This window comes from Protopterus annectens, chromosome 6.part0, assembly GCF_019279795.1.
Source record: "Protopterus annectens isolate FY-2018-M chromosome 6.part0, PAN1.0, whole genome shotgun sequence".
Classification (NCBI taxonomy): domain Eukaryota; kingdom Metazoa; phylum Chordata; order Ceratodontiformes; family Protopteridae; genus Protopterus; species Protopterus annectens.
In genome coordinates, this window is record NC_056737.1 from 413473866 (window position 1) to 413501271 (window position 27406).

The window sequence follows — 27406 nt, forward strand, 5'->3', positions numbered from 1 at the left end:
AACCATCCGCACACTGTGATCTAAAGTATCTGTCATGGAAAGCTATTTTCTGGCGATAACCTCTACCTGAAGGATTTCAGAAATTCAACCCTTGCCATGGAGACCACCTTTTCTGATTTTTCACAAAGGCAGTTTCCTTATGGGTATATCCCACTTTTCTACCTAAGGTAGTGTCAGAGTCTAATATCAGTCAAACTATTAATTCACCAGTATTCTTTCCCAATTTTACGAATAAAGGTAAATATTGTTTGCATTTGTTGGATGTTCACAGACAATTATGTTTTTATTTACACAGAACGAAAGACATAAAGTCTGACCAACTTTTTGAATCCTTTTTGAGTGCAGCGTCTGGTAAACCAGTCAGCAAGGTGACCTTGGCCAAATGGCTCAAGGATTGTATATCCTTTATCTTTACAAGAATAAAATTGATTCTCCTAGGCCTGTTAAGGCACATTCTACAAGATCTGTAGCCACATCAGCAGTTTTCTAATCTAGAGCTTCAATGGATGATATCTGTGCAACAGCAACTTGGGCTTCTTCCCATATCTTTATTACTCATTACAAATTGGATTTTTTCTCTAGGGGAAGAGAATCCTTTGGTTCAATGGTGCTCTGGAATGTCCTTCCATGAGTCTTCCCAAGGTCTAACGTACCTGGAGACTCTGCCTCCTATGTCAAGGATAAAATAAAAATTGACAACATCAGATAAAGAAGTTATGTACTTGCCATAATGTTCCATCTGTTTTGTCCATTTTCATTTATCCTTGACTCCCCTCCTCCAACCCCCAGCCTTTGAAGACCATTTGGTAGAACAGAAATTGTATATATAATTTTTTCTGATCATTAAGACATAGCAGATATGGCTTCCATTGAGGCTTCTTTATGTATGACCTTTATATCTAATCTGCAAATTTGATCTGAGGTAACTGGAAGAGACAGATTGCGGGCAGAGGTGAGACTCTAGAGTTTTTGGCCTGCACAAGCTGTAGTAACAGGCAAGTTGGTCCCAATAATCAGAACCAATCCCATATGTCAAGGATAAATGAAAATGGACAACACCGATGGAATGTTGTGGTAAGTACATAACTTCTTTATTTTTTTCCCACTGTTTGTTCTGCAAAAATAAATGGATTATCCACTCTGTCTATTTTACTAATGGGACTGATTACTGCCAAACACCAACATGCCAACACAAAATATCACAGCTGGATTTCCTTCCTACCTCTCAGAATGCAGTGCTGCTTCCTGTTTACCTCAGATCTCGTTTACTGCAATTCCCATCAGACACGATCCTATGCAGTTTTTATTTTATTTATTTTTATTACCTTTGTTTACTGGCAAAGTCCATCTGGGCAAAGCCTATTTTCACAGAGGCCCAGTAGAAATGCTCCAGCAGTTACATTAAAGATATTCATGACAAAACAATTTTTTTAAAAAGATACATTACATACATAGGTCTTAACACATCTAGATGCAAACAGGTAATTTTTCTATAGTAATACTATAGAAAGATAAAATAAGCATTTCTTCCATTCTTATTTTTCTCTAGTTACTTTCTTGGTATTTTTATCATGGATTTCTAGTTGAAGATACTTCTGTATACTTAATAGGTTGTTTTCTTATTTGCTCAGGTTTATTTCTGAACCATTACCCCCTCCACCCCAACACATGAGTTAGGCCTTTTGGCCTGAGTGTGTTGAAAAAAAATCTAGACATAGATATAGATATAGATACAGATATAGATATAGATATAGATACAGATACAGATATAGATATAGGGATGTACTTTGGTAGACTAAATCACTAGAACATCAAAATTTAAATAGCTGAGACACAAAAAAAACCTGAAAGTTGAAAAGAACAACCATTCACAATGCTGGAAATGTTAAGAACGAAAGAGTTATCGCACATGTCACACAGAACTCCGAACTTCTGAATATAAATGGTGGCTCAGCTACAAAAGTTAATTTACTTAAATAAATCATTTACAAACAAAAATGTAGCTTCTTTAATGTTTTTGCGGGGGGGGGGGGCAAGCCCAGCTGTATCCCCTCAACCCCTGCAAGTTATATATTCCAACCATGAGATCGCACTACAATGGACAAAATGGTAAAATAACTGATCCTCACCATGATCCCGATTCATAAGCATTAAAACAGGTAAATTTTTTTCCTAAATGATTCTTTAAGTAAAGTAACAAATTTTTGTGACTTTGCCGCAATGTACATTCAGAAGGTTGGAGTTCTGTGTGACATGTGCAGTAGCTCTTTTGTTCTTATTTTTTCCGGCATTGTGAATGGTCGTTCATTTCAGCTTTAGTTTTTTTTTCATCTTGGCTATTTAAATATCAATGTTCTGGTGATTCGATCTACTGAAGTAGATCCAGATATAGATATAGATATAGCTATAGATACTGAAACAGCTATAGATATAAATATAAATATATATCCTAAAAAGATTCGAGTAGTTTTTGTATAGGGTTATTATATTACTAAATACATTCTTTTCTATTAGTAGCGCTTATTTTTTTCTCTCAAACACTCTGAGTCTTTTGATGTTGCACTGTTTGCATTGAATCTTACTATGTTCTGAATTTCGCTATGTATACATGTTGTATATAATATTAATTGAAAGTCTGCGATATATTTTCTGCTCTTTGAGCCTGGGTTGAGGCTGAAAAGAATCAACAGACCAATCTACCTTCCCAGTGAACAAATAGTAAATAAATAAATATCACATGTATATTAATGTTTATAAACCCATGTATGTTAATACTGTTACTGCTGTTCTTGTTGTCTACCTTGGTTTTAGCACTAATATGGAAAAGGGCTCAGGGTTTTAAAAATGTGGCCATTGTGACTGGCAGCAAGAACCTGCCCCAGTTCACCCATGATTTATCCATAGTTGGCTTGCTGAGTGTGGATCATGTTAAGAAGCCATGCAAAATATGCAAATTATTTTGGCAGAAGAACTCTGGAAGTGAGGAAAAATAAATGTATTTTAACATGACTTTTTCCTCTCAAGAACTGAAGAAAGATGATAAAAAAGGGAGAAGAAGGAAAAGAGAAGAACAGGTCTGAGTATGAGCAATGGTCTTCTTTCCCTATCATGTCTGGGATGGACCCAAGGCCAGCCAAATCCTCACAGCAGTTGGTACCATCTCTACTTGACTCAGACCCCTATCAAAGGTCTGTTTCTGGGGGTCTTACACGGTCCTCCACTCAGGGAGCCTAACTGGCTAATGTGGTGGTTAATTAGGACCCTTATCCAGGGAGCATTTTCTCAGAGAAGGACCTCTCAAAATACTTGAAATCTAGACCTTCCTGTGCTCTTTCTACCTATTCAATAAAGTCTGTTAGGAGTCCCCTTATCCAGTATAGTTTGGATGATGAGGGCTTATAAATACCCAGATTGAACAGTGTCATATTATCTACATCTTTCTCTAGGGTGAACAGATCAGAATCCAAAGCATCTACATCTGGAGCTTTTCTCCCTGGGCCTCTACTGAGAATGGACATGTATCCAGTTAGACTAGCCTGGTCAACAAATGTAAATAAATAAAAATAAATAAATATTTCTTCTGCTCCTTCCTAAAGCTTGATGTTGACACTTACATTATCAGAGCAACCTGCTTTGTTTATTATTTCAGCACCAAGAAGGTTACACAATTTAGTGCTGACTCCCTTGGTCCATTTGCTGTCAAATTTAGTCTCCCTGCAAGTCGAGAGTGACTAAGCTGTAGGAGTACAGCGCCTGGTGCACAGTGTTGATATCAGTGCCAACCCCACTGGATCCATTCTCCATATCTGATAATTCAAAACTTGAACTCTTGGTGTTAAAGCTAGCTTTGGCTCTGGGATGGCCTCAGAATCAATATATCTCAGTGCAGAGACATCATCAATTTCTATTTGTTCAGCTTCAGTACTAGCTTAAACAGCTCTCACAGGCATCCCTTCAGCTTTAAAAGTCACAGAGAAATTGACCACTATTTCTACCCCCAACTTTGACTCCACCTCTCATCACCCAGCAGTCTAGAATTCTGAGCACTGATTATGAACTCCCTCTTTAGAGTTTTGAAGAGTCTCAGAAGAAAACATCTTTTGGGATCAAGCCCATCCTCTAGTCATTTGGATAACTCCAAGCCTGACATGCAAGATGACTCACAAAGACTCCCCAGCAAAGACTATTACCCCATATTCAGACCTCTTTGAAGAAGAAGGATCCCCACACTCACCTCCAGATTACCTCCAATTCATGGAAATTATGGAATTAATTAGGCAGAGTGGTACTTGGCTCAAAGACCACCTCACTCAGTAATGGCCTTCTGATGAAAGCTTTTTGAACTGCCCTTTTTAAGTCTTGGGAGGTTCCCCCTGAAAACTGCAAGATCGATTTGACTGAGGCAAAGATGTGATAAGAATGTAGCATGGCTGAGTCTACCAAAGGAAGCCTGACAAAATACTGTGCCCAGCTAATGACAGACTTTTTTTACAGTAAGGGTCCCCTTGCTGATTCAGTATTGGTAGCAATAGCTACCAAGAGAGAGCCCTTTAATGAGATCTTCACTGTCCATCCCCCAACAAGGACTCCAGGGCTATGGACAGAATGGGAAAACATGGTTCTCTGTCATGTACTTTCATCATATGTGCTTTAAAGTACCTAATGCACATGTGCTGTTTCTAGTGTGAATTAGGTGAGCAAACCATAGATACACTAAGGAGGCTAGTAGCACAAGATACTTGCAGACACATCTAGAGGCATAGGTATCACCATGCTTATCGTATCTGCTCTGTCCATGAACCTGTTACATAATGCAGCTGATGGACTGCCTGGACCTCCAGGACAGGAATTATTATGAGGTACTGTGCATGGCACAGGTTTTGTGACTTTGCAGGGAACTTCAGTGCATCCTTCACAAATATACCTTTTAATGGGTGTTCCACCTGATAGACCTCTCCACCCTAACAAAAGCATTTCTAATTCTCAAGACAGTAAATCTGATGGCAGCCAGAATCTACCTATTGCAAAATGCTAGATATTTCTTGTGTGTATTACAGTGGACTCTCAGGATACAATGTTTGCAACTGGAAATTGACATGAACAAACCCATTTGCATATCAATCTTCAAAAAACACTTTCACTGGCCACTGGACAGTCAGAATTAGATCATGGGAATGCCCTTTGTGTTTCTACTTCCATCAGCCATGGTTACCATGGACTCCTCTACCCAAGAGTAGATGGACATTGTTCAATGTTGATGGTCCTAAGAAAGTGGTCTTTTCTGCATGAAAAATATTCTAAACAGCATGTCCTACATGGACTGAGTCAAAGCTCTATCACTATACTCAGTATCCTACAGACTGCTAAGCGGTGACATGTGTCTAGCATACAAGACATCCTCCAACCCATTATTGATGGATTTACTGCACATCAGTAAGTTAAATGGCATCAGAAATATTTGGTCTGGGGATGTAAACCTCTTCTGCAACATCAACAGAATGGTTTGGAGGGATAGTTATATCTCACATCAGATACAGCTGCTGTGGGACAGACTCCCATCCCTGTAAAACAAAACTCATTCCTGACCATATTCAAGTACAATTTAGATCTATGAATGGGAAACAGAAAATTTACCCCAGGACTGTTCCCTCTACTACTAATGAACAGATGCAGCTCCTAAATACTTTATCCCATGCATGTGTCCCCTCAAATTGCCTATGGTGTGATATATAATTATTGACCATTGGATGGCTAAGACCAGTCTATGACAAAATGGGATGTTATTTTGAGCACAGAAAGGGAAACTGACTATTCTTAAAGTGGTCTGCAAGGGCAACTATCCTAGTACTTACCACGAATCTATGCTGTAAAATATTCACATCGGTATACTGCAGATGACAGTATCCTCATAGCATTGCAGGAATTCCAGGTCCTCCTTCCCCAATGTGTTGTATCCATCCTCATGGACAACTTGGTAGCAATCTCATATATCAACAAGCAAGTTGGCACCAGATCTTATCCCCTGTGCTCTGAGGCTGAAGGCAAATGAGAGTTTAACTGTATCTTACAAAATAGTTCTGGCAGCATGCCTAATTGTTTCCTTCTTTGTAACAGTACTGGGACAAAAGTATCCAAGGTTACCCTGTCCAAATGGCTTTCATAATGCATCTATTCCTAATCCAACAAATCTCTCCCATCTAGGCCATAGGCACACTCAACCAGGGCAGTCACCATTTCTTCTACCTTCTTTGAAAATGCCTGTATTGATGATATTTGTATAGTTGTATCTGGGTCTCTATGCATACTTTCACTAGACACTACACATTAGGTGTGGTATCTTAGTCAAGGTCTTCCTTTGGGATCACCCTACTCCGTAGTATTCTGTCATAATGTCACCCAAGGTATTGGGGGAACTCTGCCCCATCACTGATGTGTATGGACTGGATAATCCTAGATATAGTCGTTATGTATTTACCATAATGTTGGATCTTGATTACTCATGTATATTCACTTCAACAACCATCCCTACTCCCCCTCCAATTTGTCATCTATTAACACCTGACAGACCTTACAGAACTCCTTTGGCCTGTCTACCACACTTCCTTTAGTATGTTTGGTATTTCAATCCATACCTTGGTGGGGAGTATATATATTGTAGGTGGGCAAACTAAATCTGAGGTAACCACGATGCAGCTCTGCATTGTGGGAGATAGGGATAGAGCTGGAATTCTTGAGAGAGGTTGCTTTTTACAAGGTTGGTACTTGGTGGTGTCCATTCCCATAACTGAAGTGGAAGGGCATAGATAATAAAGATGCAGTGTTATGGTAAGTAGATAAGTATCATTTTCTTGAAAATGAACAGATGTGTCATTTCCTCCTTGTCCATTTTTTACAAAATGAAACCACACAGCTGTCTCTTGGAATTTTATTTATTTTCTTTTTTTTCTGTGTTTTTTTCACCTGCTGCCTGCCAACCATCAAATCTTCTCTCAGTCAAACAACCCATTCATTCTTTTTGTACCAAGCAAGATCCCTATTGGGTGTGCAGTCTGCAAGGCATGGGGGAGGTGACATGCGATGGGCTGACGATTGTGGAGTCCCTCACTTCCATAAGGAATGTTTCTTCCAAGCTGCACTGCCTTTCCCCCATAGCAGAAGCAGTGATCTCTCCAGGCTTCCCCAGGAAGATCACACCAACCTGTGTATCTCTGAGTTCATGCAAATCCCACCCTCTCCCAGAGAGAAGTGAGAGGCCCACACCCTTTCACTACCCCTTACCGGACTCCTTCACTGCTAGGGCTGTTAATGGATCCCCATTTTTCTGGCTCACTGTTGGGGGCTGTATCCCTCTGTGTCACACAGCAAAGTATATCAAATTGTGCTTTAGTATTTATACCAAAGAGTTTTTCTTCTGCAGCCTGTTTTGAAAAGGTTTGACTCTGTGATTAAGACACTGAGTTGTGGATGAGCTTTATTTGGCAGAATTAACTTTGAACCCCACAGCATCCACTTGTGTGATATTTAGCAAATAAACCTCATATTTGACTTTAAAAACAGCCAGTAGAGCCAACTGGGTCTTCCTGATTAACACAAGCCAACAAAAGATCAATTATTTTAACAATATCTAAGTAGTGTGCTTCAAAGTCTTGGAACAACTTTACATTGTGTGCATTATGCATGTGTAATGGGTTCCATTTACTTAACTGAAAATTAAAAATATTGAAAATGAAAATTTGTCCTTTCTCCACTGTTGTGGGATCCTAAAGTTAGTGTGTGTGTGTGTGTGTGTGTGTGTGTGTGTGTGTGTGTGTGTGTGTGTGTGTGTGTGTGTGTGTAAATATACAAATATATATATATATATAAATTGCATAGGATGTGAGGGGGTGCAACTGCATTAAATAAGTTTTGATCGTTCAATATTATGAGTTTTCAGTATTATGATATGAAATATATGCAAGGAGCATAGAGCAATTTTGTATAGATGAGTTAATTATACCATTGTCTACATAAGGTTTTGCATCTTAGGAGTTTCAAAATAACATGCAGTTTAAACAAAAATAAGTGTATTAATGCATTGCCTCATAAGTGTTTAGCGATAATGAAGAAATTATGTGTAACAGAACACACATTGATATAAATTGTTAGCAAAATGCAGTGCTGCTATACACAGTGCATGCTGTTTGATCAAAATGTAATGTTTTGTATGTTTAACCCGTTAGGAAGTGACTCTGCTACTATGGTGAGCTGCCTACACATCTTAGCTCAGTCGCTGGACACTAGGTAGGTATACTGTTCTTTTTGTCAATACCATTGAGCAAAGTGGAAGCTGAATTCATTTTATGTGAAAACTGTATATATGAGGTTGGTGCATTTGCACAGAGGCAGGTTGCCCATCCAAAGTGTTATTTACCCATATTCACAGATCCTAATACAAAATATCAAACTGTTCATGAGCTGCAAGGACTAAGAATCTGAAAAATTACACATCACCTGGAGGGTTCAGAAATAAAGAAAGATCCATAGTGCAGTTGTATTTGGTTGTGATTGGGGGGGTTCACATATTAAAGGCGTAGAAGAACATGAGTCTCACAGATGTTTGGAGCTATATAAACAGAACTGTATTATTTTCCTAGTTCAGTCATGGCATACCAGGAACATGAGACTGCTTAGAAGAGCTGTGGCCCTCAGGATGATATTCATAAGAACTAGTCACAGTATGACTGACATGACTCACACTGAGTGTAGGGTGTGGAGTGGCCATGGCTCTCAACATTCTATTTCCAAAATGTGGAACATTACATTTCACAACGTTAAACAAATGTGCAAAATATGCACCAGATATTAATAGTTTTAACTAAGAATTGGGCAGCATGGTTAAAAACTGTTCATTCATGCTTGCAAAAATATTGCTATATTAATTTAATTTAGTATTATTTATATTGGGTGCTTGTTAAAAACATACCTAACAATGAATGTGTGTGACAGAGACCATTTCACTGTAGAACTGTTGGAAACATGGAAATTTTAAGACTCAAAATGAGGAATGTTCATCATAATGAGGTACAGTTAAAAGGTATATAGATGGTGATCATGTCTGATATTGAAACACAGAAAACTGGGCAGGAAGAGTAAACTTGATGGGCATAGGTATTTTTTACCTATGATTTCATCCTACATTTCATCAGAGACAGGCTTTTTGAGTGGTGGTTCATCAAGCCCAGAGCAATGAATCTGAGGTTGTCACACCATTTCCTCAAGATGTGGTAATTTGGGAGTTTGTTATAATTAAATGAGTTGTGTTGGGATCTTCCTGTATGTGGAAGGTGGTTGAGGGGCTTCACCTCCACAGAAATTATGTATTATTGATTATTTAATTTATTCATTCATTCTTAAGTGCTTTTTTAAGTGAAGTAGAATTTCAGTTATCTGTCCATAATAAAATATTGTTCCCTGAAAAATCCTAGAAAAATGTACTCAGTCTAATAATACAGAAGGATATGTAAAGGAAATTCTATGCAATAAAAGTAAGTTGTAACTTTCTGTATAACTTTTTTACCTTATTATTTCAACGGTTACACCTTAGGGTCCCAGAGTCAGTTTATCTTTAAAATGAAGCAATGGATGTCATAAATACTTATGCAATATGAAAAACAGTCCCTGTTTATCTGGTTTATAGGCAAGGTAATAACAGTGTTGTGAGTTTTACTGCCAGTGCCAATGTCAGAATCACTTAAATTTGTCAGTATTATGTCCAGTAGATGGAAGTAATGCTATGAGAGCACAACGTACTGCTTGCCAGTGAACTTAGTCTGACAATTACTTTACATTGCATTACACTTGTTTAATGGTAGAACACTGACAATTACCTAATATTACATTATATTTGTTCACTGGTAGACCAAGGCAGTTAGCCTGTGTAATTTGCCATTTAAGTGCATTTAACATTCTACTTCACTTCTGTTTTCCTCTCTCATTCTGTACGTGTCTCACTCCCTTAATGGACTCCCTTTCAAACACTCATTGTTGTAGCCCATTCTATAGTCCATATACCTCTCTCTGTGAAGAAAAAATCAGAAACCCAGGGAGAATCTGGCCCGGAAAATCTGCTGCCTGTGCCATCTCCTCCCTAACATTCTTCCTGTTCAGGATGACCCTTTCATGTTTTCCCAACAAGCTCTTGTGAACCAGTATTATGCCCACCCCTCATGTTTTCTAGTCTCGGCTAAGAAGGTCTTCACTTCCTTTAGTCTATTTTCATATCTTTTCCCTTCCATTCCACTAATATTTCTGATGACTTTTCTTTATACACTTTCCAGAAGCCACCTCTCCTTCTCATTGTCTAGCTTTCAGGACTGCACATAGTAATCAATATATAATCTAAGCAGAGCCTGATAGATTAAGATCACTATTACCTCTTTGTTTCGGGAACCTATACCCTTGTAGTTATATCCCAACATTCTGCTCATTGCTGTGTTGCCCATCTCACTCAACTCCTTTTGGTCTAACCAAGATGGTATCATCATCCCTAGATCCTTTTCCTGTTTTTTTCCATCAATTCATCTCCTGTCAGCTGATATTTCATAACAATGTTTTTATGACCCAGGTGCAGCACTTCATATTTGTTTACTCTGAACCTCAGCTGCTAAATTGTAGCTCACTTGGTCAGCTTTTCTAAATCCCACCTTTCCCCCTCCGAAAATTTCCAGTGCTCCATCTGTCTTTGTGTTATTAGCAAAGAGATTAATCCTGTTCTTTCTTCCCATTGATGTGTCTGAAGCAAACACATGGCAAACTACCAAACCTAAGGCTTAACTTTACAGTACTTCTCTAGTCGCTTACCTTATTCCTAATATTACCTCACTCACAACAAACTCCTCGATCCTGCCCTTTAACTATGACATATTACAGTTCTTCATTTTCATTCATCTTCCCAGCCTCTGTAGCTAACTAGTAAGCATCTGGTAAAACTGAGTCAGAGGCCTTGACAAAGTCTAAGTAACCATCAAGTTCTCCTGTAGCCTAGTCATAAAATGGATCAGGTTTGACTGAGTGATAGCTTCTTCTGGCAATAAACCCTGTTGTTGGCTGTCCCGGAGCTATAACTATGGTGAAAACACACAACAGTAGTTTTGTGTTTTAATAGTGAGTTTTACATGCAGCCCTTAACAAATCTGTAGGTCTTTAAGTAGAACAAAATCAAGTAATACCTAATTCTGCTCAGCTACAAGTAATCAATTAAGTGATTAGGTAAGTAATAAGCTACAAAATAAATTATAAGCTGATGTTTTGCCTTAAACTGAACTTAGAAGTATGCAAACCATCTGAACATCATGCTGCTGATGCTACATCAGAAGAGCAGGTCAACTAATTACCTGTTCTTGTCATCAGTGTTTTTTGTGTCACTCATCTCAAAAAAACGATGTTCTCCTTTTAGGATGGTGAACTATCCTAGTATTGATCAGTCCTTTCCCCTGTCATCCTTATCACAGGAGCATGGGACTTTACTAGGCTAACAGCCCTAGAACATTTTTAAGCCTAGCCATCCATGTCCCAGTTTTCCCAATTATCAATGTCCATGGCTAGAACAGCTTTGGTATATGCCTGTGCCTTAGGATTTCTACAAACTTCCCCTGCCCATAAGGGCCACAGGTGACAAGCCAGGGGTGAATTTGCAATTTCTTATCCACTGGTCCAAATTGCATTTGAATAGGTTTATGGAAGAGCTCTTTTTCATTTGAATGGAGAGTCTGTGCCAGAGAAGAGGGTAATCTATGAGACACATACCTGTCTATCCAACATGTTTTGTTTACATCACAGATGAGGTTTGGATCCTTAGATTGGGTAATTCTAGTGCTGTTTGTTTTGCAAATGTGAAGCAGATCCATCAAGGGTGGATCAGAGAATGCCTTGTAGGTTAAGCATAGATCCTCCCAGTAGTCTGTAGGAGACAGAGTACAAGGACAAGACTTTGAGGCAGTCCATATAGGACATATTATTTACATCCTGTTGCAAATGCCTGGTCAGGTACATGTGAATTGTACTTGATTATTAGTCTAATGTGGGATGAGTATAGTGGGACTTTGATCTCCTTAGACCTGAATGCCAATGCAATTTCTTATAAGTTGCACCACATAGAGTGATATTCTTGCTACCATGGACACATGGTGATCAAAGTTCAGGTTACTGTCAGCCTGAGTTCCCAAGTCCCTTACTACTAGTTTTCCTCTTAGGGGAGTGTGATCAATGTTGTAATTTGCAAGGGTGGTCATCTTCCCAAAGAGTATAGGTATGTAATTTTTGCATTTAGTTTTAGGCCATGGCTCTGGCATCAGTTGCTTGTCTGTATCAGACCCTCCTGGAGAATATCTACATGTTTGGAGTATTCAATGATTGCACCCAAATTGCAGTCATCAGCAAATTTGGTCAATCAAAGGCCTTCTATATTTGCCTTGACTTCAGAGAAGTATATTCCAAATAGGAGATGTTCCAGTACTGAGCCCTGTGGGACACCACTAGTAACAGGCCTCTTTGTAGAGACAGATTTCCTCCACACTAACTTCATTTGTACTGCCTGTGAAACATGTAGCTATCCATTGGGTGACATAGAGATTTATGCCTAAATTTGTGAATTAACTATAATACTCTGAATGAGATATTGTGTCAGTTGCTTTTGCTAGATCATGGTAGGCAGTATGTACCATTTTGCCGTCATACATGACTCTAGTGACCTTCTTTAAGACGTCCATCAAGTCACTAAATTTAGTAAGCATGACCTGCCTTTGATGAAACCAAAGTGGAATGGATCCAGTCTTTGAAGATTTCTTACATATTTTTATATCAGGTCCACAATCATTCTTTCCATGACCTTGCATATAAGACTAATCAAACTTATGGGTCTGTAGTTCTGTTGGTCTGTTAATAGTCTGCATTTGTGTAGAGGGATGACTGTTGTAGTCCTCCATTCCATAGGGACAAAGTATGTCTGGAAGCTGTGGTTGAATAGAAATTTCAGTGGGCCTGACAGGTCATGTTTCAAACTATTTAGGAGGCATCCTGTGATATTATCAAAACCCACTGATACCGTGTTTTAATTCTGGAGAGTGCAGTGAGTAATCAATTAAGTGATAGTTGGGGAGAAATGGTAGAGGTTATTTCCTGGAAGGGAAATGGAGGTAATAGTGGGGTGAAACTGGAGCTAAATGTATTGGCCAGCTACCTTGCTGTGTCCCCCACTTCGATATTATAAATTCCATTTACTATTAGTTCAGCACACTGTTGGGTGCTCCCTTTAAGGTCACATGCATAACTGAAAAATGCCTTATGGTTATCCTTAACCTGGGAGACTGTTTTGTTTCAAAGTTGCCTTTGGCGGACTTGATTACTACCCTGAGTTGCTTGTTGTGACTGATGGAGGAGGTTTTTTTTTTGTCTTTTGAGCACAGCCCCTCATAATTTATTAAGCACATTTATTAAATTATCACTCAAGACATAGGCAAACATATATTAACAGAAAAGTAAGCTAACCATTTTAACATTTAAATACAATTCATATCACATATATTTTCTTTGCAACTATCATCACTCCAACATTACAAAACATTTCTGAATTCCTTCCTTCCCTTAATCCTTAAAGACGGAGAAGTGTTGGGCAAGAAGTTACTTTCCCCTTTGCTGAAATGAATGAGCGATGCATAGGGTTCAATGTTCAGGAGTTCGATGCAAGTTTCATTTGATAGCTGAACATAGACCCACCCTTCCATTTTCTGTTGTAAATTGCTTTTACAGTCCTTCTTCCCAATTTTTCTAACCTCCTCTGGCTGATTCTTATAGTTATCATGCAATATTTTATGTATCCTAATAATTAGCCCTTTTTAATAGCTGCTTCTGTTCTAGATTCTATTAAAAACTCTACCAGAGCAGGTCTTTCACTTAAAATTCCCCTATTCCTTTCTGTTTGCCTATACTCCGATTTCAAGTGCTGGTAGGGAAGGCAGTCTATAGCCTGCAATCTAAATATCTTCTTGGCCTCATCCCACTCTATTACCTTTCCTGCTTGAGTTATTTGCTCCCAATATCTTGGATCATTTGACAGGTTTCTCCAGTAAATTTCAGCCCATTCATGCCTATTTTCTCTTCCCCCTACTTGCACTGGTCCCTACTGGCAAAATAATCTTTTTCTATTCTCATATTGCTTATTTGTTAGCATGCTTTCTGCTACTTTATGGATATAATATTATGTATAGCTGTTATTATTCTCCTTAAGGATCTGCATCCAAAATCCCACTCTCTCTATATATATTTCTTAAACTCCCCCCTTGCTTCATCATCATCCTTTTCCACTTTAAATTATAACCTCCTGCTTGTGTTAAGTATATGAGCCTTAACTGCATAGCTCTAAAATATCCCTTTAAATCAGGTAAATTTAAGCTACCTTGTTCTATTGGAAGGATCAAGTTATCCCACTTAACTCTTGACATCTTTCCCTCCTAGATAAATTCCTTCAATTATTTATTATTTGTTATCCACAACTTCTCATCTGGTTGATAAAAGTATACCTGACCCATATACAAGAATAACGGGACTAAAAACATTTTCAGTGCTTGTATCTTACTATCCATATCCATAGATAAGAGCTTCCAGTTTCTCAATTGTTGTAATATCTTTTGTTTAGTCTCTTCCCAGATATCCTTAGCCACCATACCAGAAGCCTTTTTAATCCATAATCCTAAATACATCATCTTATCATCTCCCCACAAGTATGGGTATTGGTGAAGTAGTTCATGAGTGGCTACAGTCTTTGTTTGGGTTCCTATCATATGATCAAAGTCTTACAACTTTGAATAATTAAAGAACTAACTTTAATGATCAAAGTGGTGAAACCTTGAATCATATAACGGAGATCACCACAGAGTGCAGAAAGGGAAGATTTCCTTTTACTGCACTGTAGTGCAATCCCGGAGTTGGTATATTTAAGTAGCAGGTGTCTGGGGGTACAGGGGGGCTTCCCCCCCTGCATAGAGCATGTTTTTTTTTTGTTTTTTTTTTTTTTATGTGTGTGTTCGAAATTCCGAGACTTCGGTCATTAAAGTTCGTCCTTTAATGATTCGAAGTTTTGGAACTTCGATCATATGATATAGACCCCTTTGTTCAATCTTCATTACTTTTATATTGCAAAAAGATCTGAAAGTGTCTCAAAACATTTCACAACATGTAGATGTCCTTTTCTGGATTTATCAGGTACAAAATAATGTTATCTGTAAATAAAGCCAACTTATCTTGACTACCATACCAATTATATCCTGGTATTTCTGAGTCCCTTATTTTCTTTGCCAATGGCTCTAAATGTAAAGCAAATACAAAGGTGAAAGGGGACATCCCTGCCTGGTTAATATGCTGAAATATATCTTATCTGAGAGGAAACCTCCCACTTTAATTTTTGGCTCGGATCCTTCATATATCCTTCTAACTAACCTTATTATTGGGTCAGGGAATGTAAATGGTTCCATTGCTCTACTCATAATATCCAAACTTACTCTGTCAAATGCTTTCCCTTGTATTAAGACCCACCAACAACAGAGAGATTTCTTTACATGTTGCATCCCTCTGGATCATCATTGTTCTTTTAATGTTGTCAAATATTTGCCCCCTCCACAAAGCCATCTTTGCCATTCTTTCAGCTAGTAAAAACATAGAACACTTTACAAGTGTGTTTTAAAATTGAAATGGGTCTATATGAAGCTGGGTCTGAAGGATCTTTGTCATCTTTAGGTAATACAGTCACAACAGCTTTCTTCCAAGAAGTTGTTGCTTCCCCTCCTTTTCAAATACTGCTAAACAAAATCATCCAGATCTTTATCACTTTCTTCACACCTAATTTCCAAACTTCCATGGGAATGTCATCTGTTCCTGGAGACCTTCCTGAAGATTGATTATACAGCACTGTTTCTGTCTCATTATCTCTTAGTTGTTAGTTTCTGAGCCTCATCTACCTTTAACCTTGGCATAATTAAGTTTTTCATAAATATTTCCATTTATACTCTTTCTTGATTTCCACATTTCTCTGCTTTATACTATACAAATTTTCATAAAATTTACAGAATATCTCTAAAATGTCTAGAGGATCTCTAGTTATTTTTCTTGTTATAGATTTCCTAAGTTTGGCAACAACTCTTTCAGCGTTCTGTTACCTAAATCATTGTGCTAAAAGTTTTTGTGCTCTGAAGTTGTTATCAAAAAGTAGTTGCTTAACTACAGTCTTTCTAAAATCATGCATATTATGAAGATGCTATCTTATTTTCTCTTTAGCACTCTGCATTTGTTTCTCCTCTTGTTCTGTGAGATTCTCCTTATTCTGCAATACTTTACCTTTTGTCAGTCCCTCTAAGTCATTTCAATTACTTGGAAAATAGTGGTGTGTGTCCGTGCAGCTGAAACTAGTAAATCCAAAAAGCTCACATAGCATTAATCCCTGGTGAACTCACCAACAAGGAATCACATACAATGATAGTATCTACAAAAATGGTACCAAATAAATCCAGCCAGCGTCTGAAATTGTTTAACCTCTTTATGAAATTGTTTTACACTGTTTCATCCCCTTTGGGGAGAGTGACGTCCCCACAAATCATCACATTAATAACAACGTCCTAAGCACTCAATCAGTCGTGAGGGATTTGGGCACCCAGGTAGATAGTAACCTGACTTTGGACCACCATGTTGCTTCCTTTGTATGGAAAGCCTTCTACTTGGCCCACCTCATAAGTAAGGGTATCTCATCCAGGGTCAAGGACGTCATAATATCTCTGAATTCTTCCCTTATAACACCCATTATCGAGTACAATGCCCCTTTCGGAATGTACCTTACAAAGCACATGCAGCAGCTGGAGAGATCACAGAGGTTCCTCACCAGGAGAATCCAGGGGCTTAAATATCTGCCATATACAGATAGGCTAAAAGCCCTATCTCTGTACTCAGTTTCATACAGACTTCTCAGAGGTGACCTCTGTCTGGCATACAAGGTGTTCACGGACCCACCTTGATGGGACTGCTGCATATCCGCAAGTCAAGTTCCACTCAAGGCCGCACATGCTGCCTCAACCTGGTCTGTGACATCAACAAGACTTGTTGGTGGGACAGATTTGTGTCCCAGAGACTCCCTCATCTATGGAATAGACTCTCTCTCCATATCAAACAGTGTACCTCTTTAGCCCTTTTTAAGCGCAACCTGGATAACTGGATGGGAAACAGAAAATATACCCATGGGATTCCACCCATGTCCCTGCTGATTTGTCTAAACATGGGCTAAACTCTTGGCTAGGCTTATAAGTGCCTCAGGGCCAATAGCCTAGTAGCCTTCTATGATTCTATGATACTACATTGTGGTCTACAGATTAAACTAAGAACTTTAGAAGCCTCATATTGCTGGCTGTTATGTTTAAAGCATATGTGCTTACAAAAACAGTTGTTTACAGCTTAAGCCAAATGCAGTAATCTAGATATTCACACCTGGAAAATAAAAAGAGAAAATATCCTAATTCTACATATAATATAATCAGTGCACATTTACACCTCACCCCCACCCCAGCAGCCCAAGATCACAGCTTATGAGCATTAAACTTGCTTTTGTCCATCCTTATTTCTTCATTATACTGTAAAACCGTTATTTCTTATGATTGAAAAGTACTTATTTACATACAACAGTTGCTGAAAAGTCACCCCCACATTTAAAATACCCTTGACTACACACCAGACAAAATTGTTTTACTGTATATAACATGCAGTTTTATTTCATGAAATGTTTTGCACAAACACTAATAACTACAAAAATTTGTATTTACAATTAGGTTCCCCCTTTTGGTGTCCTTCTAAACATTAATGATGTAAAGTTGGGTATATGCTTTTATAGTCCACTCACAAGTTTAACAAAGTCAATAAAAGTCCAGTGTTTTTCAGCCACTTTTTCTTGCAAAACCATATTTCACAAATATGATAAGATGCTTTATAGTATTCCATTTATTCACTAATTTCAGAGTCGCTGTTCTTCTTCCGTCACCAGACTCTGGTTGAAGTCCAAAGTACTGCTGATTCTTTTAGTCAACTCCTCTACTTTTTTCTGTTTCTCAAACATTTTCCTTTGGGAACATTGAAAAAGGTTTAACTTACAAAGCCTTGCTATGTACCTTCCTGTCACAAGAATGAAAAGCAGAATCTCTTTCTATTAGCTGACTCACTTTTTGATAAAGTTTTTTTTTATTTCCTCCTTAGCATGTTCTGCATCAAAACATGACTTTGCATCTCCAGGAAAAACAGTTTGAAGACAACTGGACACAGCAGCCTGAATCTCACACCTGCCTCTTGACATTCCCAATTGCTGGGATAAATTTGTTTCATTTCTACCTGGTGCACAGTGAATAATCATTTTCTGCAGAAATAGTGCAGTGTCAACCAGATACACTTAAAAATTATGAAAATGAATGCAACAGAGGGTCAACAGATGGTTTTAAAATCAGTTTAATATTACAATGTTAAAAACATTAAGCGATTTTGTCCCAGAAAAAAAGACTTCATTAGAATAACTGCATACCAACACAGGAGCATTATATACTAACTGAGCAAATATTTCATTGGCTGTTAGTTAACAAATTAATTAAACCTGTTTCTCTCTTAAAGAGCCATGGTAAAAGAACCAGCTATCACAAAAGAAATTCCATCCTATTACTGAAATATACAATCCAATAGTAATTTAAATACCAATCTATAGTTTATTAGCTTTTGTATTCAGGTCAGGAGCAATAGACACATTCTCATTCATCCCGGGGGGGGGGGGGGGGGGGTGGATATTGCTCTCAGTCTAAATTGACACTTCATTTCCATTACTTTAAAAAAAAAAGTCTGCCAATCCCCACTCTTGGTTGCAATTTAATTTTTTTCCAGGATCCTAAAACCAAACTTATTAAATCCTTTACACTAAACATTGTAATGCTTATACAGGGCACTATTTTCATTTTTGCTGGCAGTATCATATGTATGTTCATAAATGTGTGTATTTAGGGCACACTCAGTTTTGCCAACATAGAATGCTAAACATTCTACACAATACGCCAGATATAACTCTTTTTGGGTGGTATAATTGCCATCTTGAAGTGTGAGTCTACTGTTCAACGTGTCACCTAACACCAAGTTCTGATTCTTTGTATTGTAGGTACACTGCTCACAGTTCCTTCCCTGTTTGTTCTCCAATAGTCTCTTGAAATTGGGTGCTGTTTTAGCAATGAAGGTATGTTCAGACCCTACCATTTGGAATAATTCAGAATTGGTTTATAAATGCACCAGTTTCTTTTTATGATATCTTTAATCTCTTTGGAGAACTGATCGTGTTCCACTATTAGTGCCCTTTCATATTTCTGTTCCATAGTTTTTGTAGGTACAAATAACCCAGCTCCTAAAAGGAGTTGGTACTTTTCTCCCATTCATTGTATACTTATAATAGCAAACTATCTAGTAATTGACCAGGGTATCCCTTGCTAAAAACATTTCCCTTAACTTTAGTAACTCGACCAGCACTTTGTCCTTTAGAGATGTCATACATGCCACCCTGATGGCTTGTCCCTTCACTAAACTCTTTTTCTGCTAGATAGAGTGGCAACCAGTAAAGTGTAAGTAAAAGTCACAAAATGTGTGCTTCCTAAAAATATTGGATTTGAAACCATTATTGGTATGGGAAATGAGTTTATCTAAATAATCTTGTATCGGCTCCAACAATAAGTAAATTTCAAAAATTCTGTGGTGTTATTCAGGTATTATGCAAAGGTATGAATTTCATTGACCTCACCATTCCATAAAATAAATATATCATCTAAAAAGTGTACAGATTTAATTGTTTGGCAAATGAACTCCTGAATGCAAACTGTTTTTCCCAGGCCAACAGTACCATACTGGCAAAAGCAGGAGCATAAAATGCTCCCATAACAACACTTCTAAAATGCTGGAAAAACTCTGCCTCAAAATAAATGTAATTGTGTTCTAAAACAAGAGCCATCAGTTCCATGATCTGAGAGGGTGGAGCATTGAATCAAACTTTGATGAAAGTATTGTAGCCCTTCATTCTTAGGAATAACAGTGAACACATCTCTGACATCTACAATCACAAATACAAGAATTTCTTTCCAAATATGATTTTTAAGTGTCCCAAAAAGTCCCAGGAGTCCTTCATTAAATGTGGTATTACATCATACACATGTTTAATCCATCTGTCGACCAAAACAGCTAGCAGGTACATCTTGGAACTTGTTGCTGAGACAATAGGCCTGAAAGGGGGACAGAGTATCCCTTTATGAATTTTCTGGATGACGAAAATTGCTGGTATAACTGGGTTAGGGTTGGATAAGAAGTGATAGGTATAACATCAATTCATTGGTTTAATACATATTCTTCCAAACACAAATCAATCCTGCGATATGCTATATTGATTTCATTCTTGGAAACAGGAGTATGTTTCAATATCATGCAAAAGTTCTAACAGTTCTAACATATTGGAACCTGTGTTTATACACAAACATGCATCTATATATATATATATATATATATATATATATATATATATATATATATATATATATATATATATATATATATATATATATATACAGTGGGTGTACATACCCCTGTTAAAATGCCAGGTTTTACTAGGCTATCTGCCCTGGGGCATTTGTAAGCCTAGCCATAGTGATGTGGCATTTGCCACCCCATGAAATGGTACAAAAATGTACAGAATAAATTTAGAATACTGTGTCTAGTAGTGACACAGTGAAGGTCCCCTTATATAATAGAATTAGTTTACTGAGCCCCTGTCTAGCAGTGACACAGATGTGACCCCTGGGGTAAACTTACGATCTCCCATCCACTCATCAAGATTTCTCTTGAAGAGAGTCAGTGAGGGGCTCTGCCTAATATGAACTGGGATCTTGTTCCAAAGCATGGGAAGCCTCTGGGTTATGCATCTATTCCTCCAGCATGTCCTATTAATACTTGTGCCGAGGTTTAAGTCTTTAGCTCTCGTGGTCCTGATGGACTTGGATTTTTTGAGGTGGAGCATGTCCATCAGATCCTGATTGGACATGGCCTTGTACGTCAGGCAGAGATCACCTCTGAGCAGGCGGTGTGATACTGAATAGAGCTGAAGTTTCTTTAGTCTGGCAAAATAAGACATATGTTGGAGACCCTTGATCCTCTTGGTGAGGTACTTTTGTGGTCTCTCCAGCTGTTGCAAATGCTGGGTGAGGTACATACCAAATGGGGCATTGTACTCAATCATGGGTCTGATGAGGGAGGAATATAGGGGTACAATGACATCCTTGGATCTGGATGTGAATCCCTTCATGATGAGGTTTGCAAGGTAGAATGTTTTTCTAACCACTTTGGCAACATGGGTATCAAATGAGAGGTCACTGTCGACTTGGGTCCCCAGGTCTCTGATTACTTTTTCAGTACTCAGTGGGTTGCTGTCTATGTGATAATTTGTGGGTACTTTGTTTTTCCCAAAGGGGATGACTATACATTTTTTGGCATTTAGTTTAAGGCCGTGACTCCGGCACCAGTTGTCCGTTTCTGTGAGGCCTTTTTGTAGGATGTGTTTGTCTGCTGGTGTATCGACTATGGCGCCTAGTTTGCAGTCATCTGCGAACTTTGTCAGCCACAGCCCTCCCGTGTTTGCTTTAACACCTGAGAAATAAATGCTGAACAAGAGGGGTCCCAGGACAGATCCCTGTGGGACACCACTTGTGACTGGCTTTGAGTCTGACATTGCTCCAGCGATTTTAAATTTATGGGTTCTGTCCTTTAGCCAGTTTGCAACCCATCTAGTGACATAAGGGTTTACATTTAAGCTGTTGAGCTTATCTATGATGCCTGAGTGGGGTATTGTGTTGAAGGCCTTAGCCAAGTCCAGGTATGCTGTATGGACTGCTTTGCCCTCGTCAATGGCTCTAGTGACTGTTTTGAAAAAGTCAACCAGGTTTAAAAGGCAGGATCTGCCCTTTACAAAGCCGAACTGGGTTGGGTCAAGTGTCTGTAGGTCCCCTCTGTCTCTGTTTATGAGTTCCATAATGATTCTTTCCATAGCTTTGCAGACCAGGCTGGTTAAGCTTATGGGGTGGTAGTTTCCAGGGTCTGTAGAGACACCCCCCCTTGTGGAGTGGGACCACTGTTGCTGTACGCCAGTGTTCAGGTACATATCCCGAAGTAAGGCTAAGGTTAAATAGCATTTTATGTGTGGGTTTAGCTCCTCTTGGAGTTCACGTAACACGCAACCTGGGATAACGTCAGGTCCCATTGATGCTGTGTTTTTTGCTTTGTTTAGGGCGGTTCTCACTTGGACATATGAGATGACAGGGAGATTACATTCAGCTGGGATAAGTATTTCTTCTTTTGGGGGTGAAGGAGGGGAGAAATTTGCACTGAACCTGTCAGCCAGAATGTTGGCAATATCTGTGGGTTCAGTGTATTTTTTATTGTTGTGAACCAACTCTGAGCATATCTGAGGGTTTCTGCCCAGGTTTCTAACATAGCTGAAGAAGGCTTTGTGGTTATCTTTAGTGTCCTTAGCGATTTTTCTCTCAAAGTTGGCCTTGGATGTTTTTATGAGAGAACGTAGTTTTCTGCTAATGTTGATCAGAGATGTCTTCCCTTCATGGGATTTTGTTCTGACGTGCAGTAGCTTCCTTCTTTTGTTATACAATTTGTTTATGGCTGAGGTCCACCAGACAGGATGCTTACCTTTGGTGGAGAGGGACTTGCATTTGTTTCGGATTGCATGATCCATGCATTCTTGGAGATGTCCATAGAAAGCATTTGTGAAGGATTCGGCATTGTGGGATGTGGTATCCACTGGCACAGTGGGCTTAAAGGATACCATCTCAGTCTTAAGAAGAGTGAAGTCTGCTTTTGAGAAGTTTTTCACTGTGGTCTTTTGTGCTGGGGGTGGAGGTGGGATATGTATATCCAGGGTGATTAGTTTGTGGTCAGATCTCACTAGTGAGGGGTATACTTCCGGTGTGGAGCATTTTGTCCCCATGTTTGTGATGATCAGGTCTAGTATATTATCTCCCCTAGTGGGAGAGTTGACTAATTGTTCCAGTGCATTTGAATTTATGAATTCCAGGAACCTTTGGGCTAGGGTATTAGGGCTAGAATAATGTACCCAATCTATGTTTGGGTAGTTGAAGTCTCCCAGTATGATGGTATTTTGTGATACATTCATATCCTCCAATGTCTTCAGGAAGGCTGAGTGGAGTTCTTGAGATTGGGAGGGTGGTCTGTAACCTGCTACCAGTTGTATAGCAGTTTTGCCTATGGTTAGTTGCACCTGTATGGTCTCTGATGCTTCATGTGTTGCTACTAACCTGGAGGTGTGGGTGTCCTTGATGAATATGGACACTCCCCCTCCCTTTGTGGTTCGGTCCGGGTTTTGGGGCCGAAAGGCATGATACGAGGTATAGCCTGGTAACGCTGGGGTGCTCTCAGCAGCCTTGAACCAGGTTTCAGTTACTGCACAGACGTCGATGTTCTCCAAGCTGAGGAGTGCATCAAGTGCCTGCATCTTGAGATTTTGACTTCTGGCATTGAGCAGCATTACCCTTAGTTTTTTCCGTTATTGTTTTCTAAGGAGGTGGGTTTGTCTTTTGAGCCTTGCCTAAAAAAGGCACTATGGGGCTGGCAAGAGCCTTAGCCAATATCCGGAAGCCCAGTGGTGACAGGTATAAGCCATCCCTTGCGAAGCAGCGTGGCTTGTCCAACATGTCATTCCAGGCAGACAGACATTGGATCCCCTTAGAATGACACCAGTACTTGAGCCAATTGTTAAAGCTGATCATCTTGTCTTTGTATTGTGGTATCATTCTTGGTGAGGGCAAGATGCTGCTCAGGGTCAGGGTCATACCAGCCTGGGCTACATAATCGGAGAGCTCCTCTATGTCTCTTTTCATGTAGTCCAGGGAGGTACGTCTCAGGTCATTCACACCAGCATGGACAATGACGGAGTCATATTTGTACTTGCTTTGGAGTGACTTGAGTGCGTGTGTTATGTGGCGGATCCTAGCTCCCGATAGACAGCTCACAGTCACCTTCCCCTTGTTCAGCCTGGTCAGTGGGACATCAGTGTGTCTGACTATAGAGTCACCTATTACTAGTGTATCAGGCAAGGAGTTTGGCCTTAAGGGCTGTGATTGGTTGACACACTGATTTATTGAAGTATGTGTTGCATGTGTTTTGTTTTGAGGTGATGGATTTTTGGGTGTCTGCTTTGGGAGCCTCTGTTGGTTTGGTAAGTTTTTTATTAGAGCCTCCGAATATGTCTTCATGTTTTTATGTGTTTGGTTTGCAGTTGTGGTAGGTCTATGTGGGACTGGGATTGTGTGTGTGGTTGCCATCTCCTCCTGTCTGGTCATGCCAGCCCTAAGTTGAGAGAGTTCAGCCTCCAGTTTGGCTATATAGTTGCATCTCTCACATGTATTTGTGTTTGTTGGGAGGAGGAGAGGGTTGTCTGTGTACATGAGACAATTGTAGCATTGTCTCAAGATACCCAGATTGACCTACTGAACTGGAGACGACACCAATAATCTACCACTTGACATGCTAGAACTGTATAAGGGAGTGCTGTACCTTTAAGGGAAGTGGATATTCACAGGGGTGGTAAGTAGATGTAGTGCTTTACTTAGTACGAGAGTGCTTACTTAATAGAGAAGTATTGAGAACAAGTGCTAGGCTTATAATATAGTAAGTAGTCTGGTTATACTAAGAGTAGAGCTTCCTTAAGGGAAAATTTGAAGAGCAGACTTGGCGGAGCCAGAAAAAGTTTAACCTTGTTTAACCGGCGCTGCACTATGCGCACAACCGTGCAAAGCCATGCAAACACGGATTTTAAACAGTGAACTACAAAAGAGCTAGAAATGGTCCAAAACAACCAATTACTACAGCTGAGGTCACTTCCTACAGGGACAGGTAGGCTGCTCAAGGCTCCCCACTCCCACTGGTGAGCAAAGAAACTTCCTTCTATCCAAGTAAGGTAATGGACAACACAGGAACTACACCACAGCCCAGAATACAGCAATGCCTGTAAACTGGTCTAAACTAGTCGAGGAAGGCGGGAAAACAAGGATTATTTTTTTGTTTTTTTTTTGGTAGAAACACACAGAAAATGCAGGAACAGTGATAAATTAGTTACACAGGCTATCACACTTTAGTGGGCAGCCTCCACAGTTAAATTAAACAAACAAACAACAAACTTTCGAGCAAATTCGACTAAAATGTAACTTTAAGTGCAGATTTTAAAATAATGCAGCAAACAGTTAAAAACAGATCAAGCTAGTTCAGGGTAAGCAACAGAAGCTATTCCAAGTGATAAAAAAGCAAAGATACTTAAATCCAGAAAGTGGTCGCTTTTCTGAGTTCCCTGCTGCTAGGACCTCTCTGCAGACCCACAAGGAGCTTCAATAAATCATCTCAAAATGTTTCCCACCTTTAATGTGACGTATAACCTGCACAATTCAATTGAAAAACAAACAAATCCATTAGGGGAAAAATATAAAAAATAAAAAAACATACAATAAGCTGGTTGCATAAGTGTGCACACCCTTAAACTAATACTTTGTTGAAGCACCTTTTGACTTAATTACAGCATTCAGTCTTCTTGGGTAGGAGTCTATCAGCATGGCACATCTTGACTTGTCAATATTTGCCCACTCTTCCTTGTTAGATTGCAAGGGCATCTCTTGTACACAGCCCTCCTCAGGTCACCCCACAGATTTTCTATTGGATTTAGATCTGAATTATGGCTAGGCCATTCCAAAACTTTAATTTTCTTCTGGTGAAGCCATTCTTTTGTTGATTTGGATGTATGCTTGGGGTCATTGTCATGTTGAAAGGTAAAATTCCTCTTCATCTTCAGCTTTCTAGCAGATGCCTCAAGGTTTTGGGCCAAAAGTGACTGATATTTGGTACTGTTCATAATTCCCACCACCTTAACTAAAGCCCCAGATCCAGCTGAAGATAAGCAACCCCAAAGCATGACACTGCTACCACCATGCTTCAACATGGGGATGGTGTTCTTTTGGTGATGTGAAGTGTTGTTTTTACACCAAATGCACCTTTTGGAATTGTGGCCAAAAAGTTCAACCTTGGTCTCATCAGACCATAACACATTTTCCCACATGCTTTTGGGAGATCTGATGTATTATTTTGCAAATTTTAGCCGGGCCTGGATGTTTTTCTGTGTAGGAAAAGGCTTTCCATCTTGCAACCCTACCCCATAGCCCAGACATATGAAGAATACGGGAGACTGTCGTCACATGTAGTACACAACTAGTACTTGCCAGAAATTCCTGCAGCTCCTTCAGTGTTGCTGTAGGTCTCTTGGCAGCCTTCCTGACCAGTTTTTGTTTTGTCTTTTCATCAGTTTTGGAGGAACGTCCAATTCTTTGCAATGTCACTGTTGTCCCATATTTTCTCCACTTTTTGATGACTGTCTTCACTGTGTTCCATGGTATATCCAATGCTGTGGAAATTTTTTTCTACACTTTTCATGACTGATACCTTTCAACAATTAGATCCCTTTGATGCTTTGTAAGCTCTCTGCAAACCATGGCTTTTTCTGTAGCAGGCAACAGAGTAAATGTCAGGAAATTCTTACTAGGACAGCTGAACTTTATTTGGGGTTAATCAGAGTCTCTTTAACTGATGGCAAGTGTGTACCCAAAAAGACTGAATGTTGTAATTAAATCAAAAGGTGCTTGAACAAAGTATTAGATTAAGGGAGTGCACACTTATTCAACGAGCTTATTGTATGTTTTTTTACTTTTCATATTTTTTCCCCTAACAGATTTGTTTGTTTTTCAGTTGAATTGTACAGGTTATAGGTCACATTAAAGGTGGGAAAAGTTTTGAAATTATTACTTGTGGTCTCATTTTTTTATATCACAAAAGCCTGGCATTTCTGGCATTTTAACAGGAGTGTGTACACTTTTTATATCCACTATATATATATATATATATATATATATATTTTATATATATATATATATATATATATATATACATATATTTATATATATATATATATATATATATATATATATATATATATAGGTCTACTTTGTATTATCGAATTTTCACTTACCCAAAAATCAGAAGCACTCCTTTCTGAAGTCCCCCAGGTCTCTGTTGGAGCAGCTGTTAGAAAGCAGAAAATCTTTGAATTTGATGCTATCAGATCCAATGACTCGACATTCGGATCCAAAGACATTTGATCCTAAGGCTTTGGCTCCTATAGTTATAGCAATAAGTCCTACAGTACAGACCTTGGATCCTAGGTCCTTGAATCCAAAGCCAGGTACTTCGTACAGTAGTCTTACCCCAA

At 39.0% G+C, this 27406-nt stretch overlaps 1 protein-coding gene across 1 annotated transcript in view; it reads left to right on the plus strand.

Annotated features, from left to right (window-relative positions):
* RYR3 (ryanodine receptor 3) overlaps window positions 1-27406 on the plus strand; it is a 3250282-nt gene that overhangs the window by 2433173 nt on the left and 789703 nt on the right. The window contains exon 62 of the mRNA XM_044074157.1: window positions 8220-8280. Coding sequence (XP_043930092.1) covers window positions 8220-8280 — 61 coding nt within the window. The remainder of the gene's footprint in view (window positions 1-8219; window positions 8281-27406) is intronic.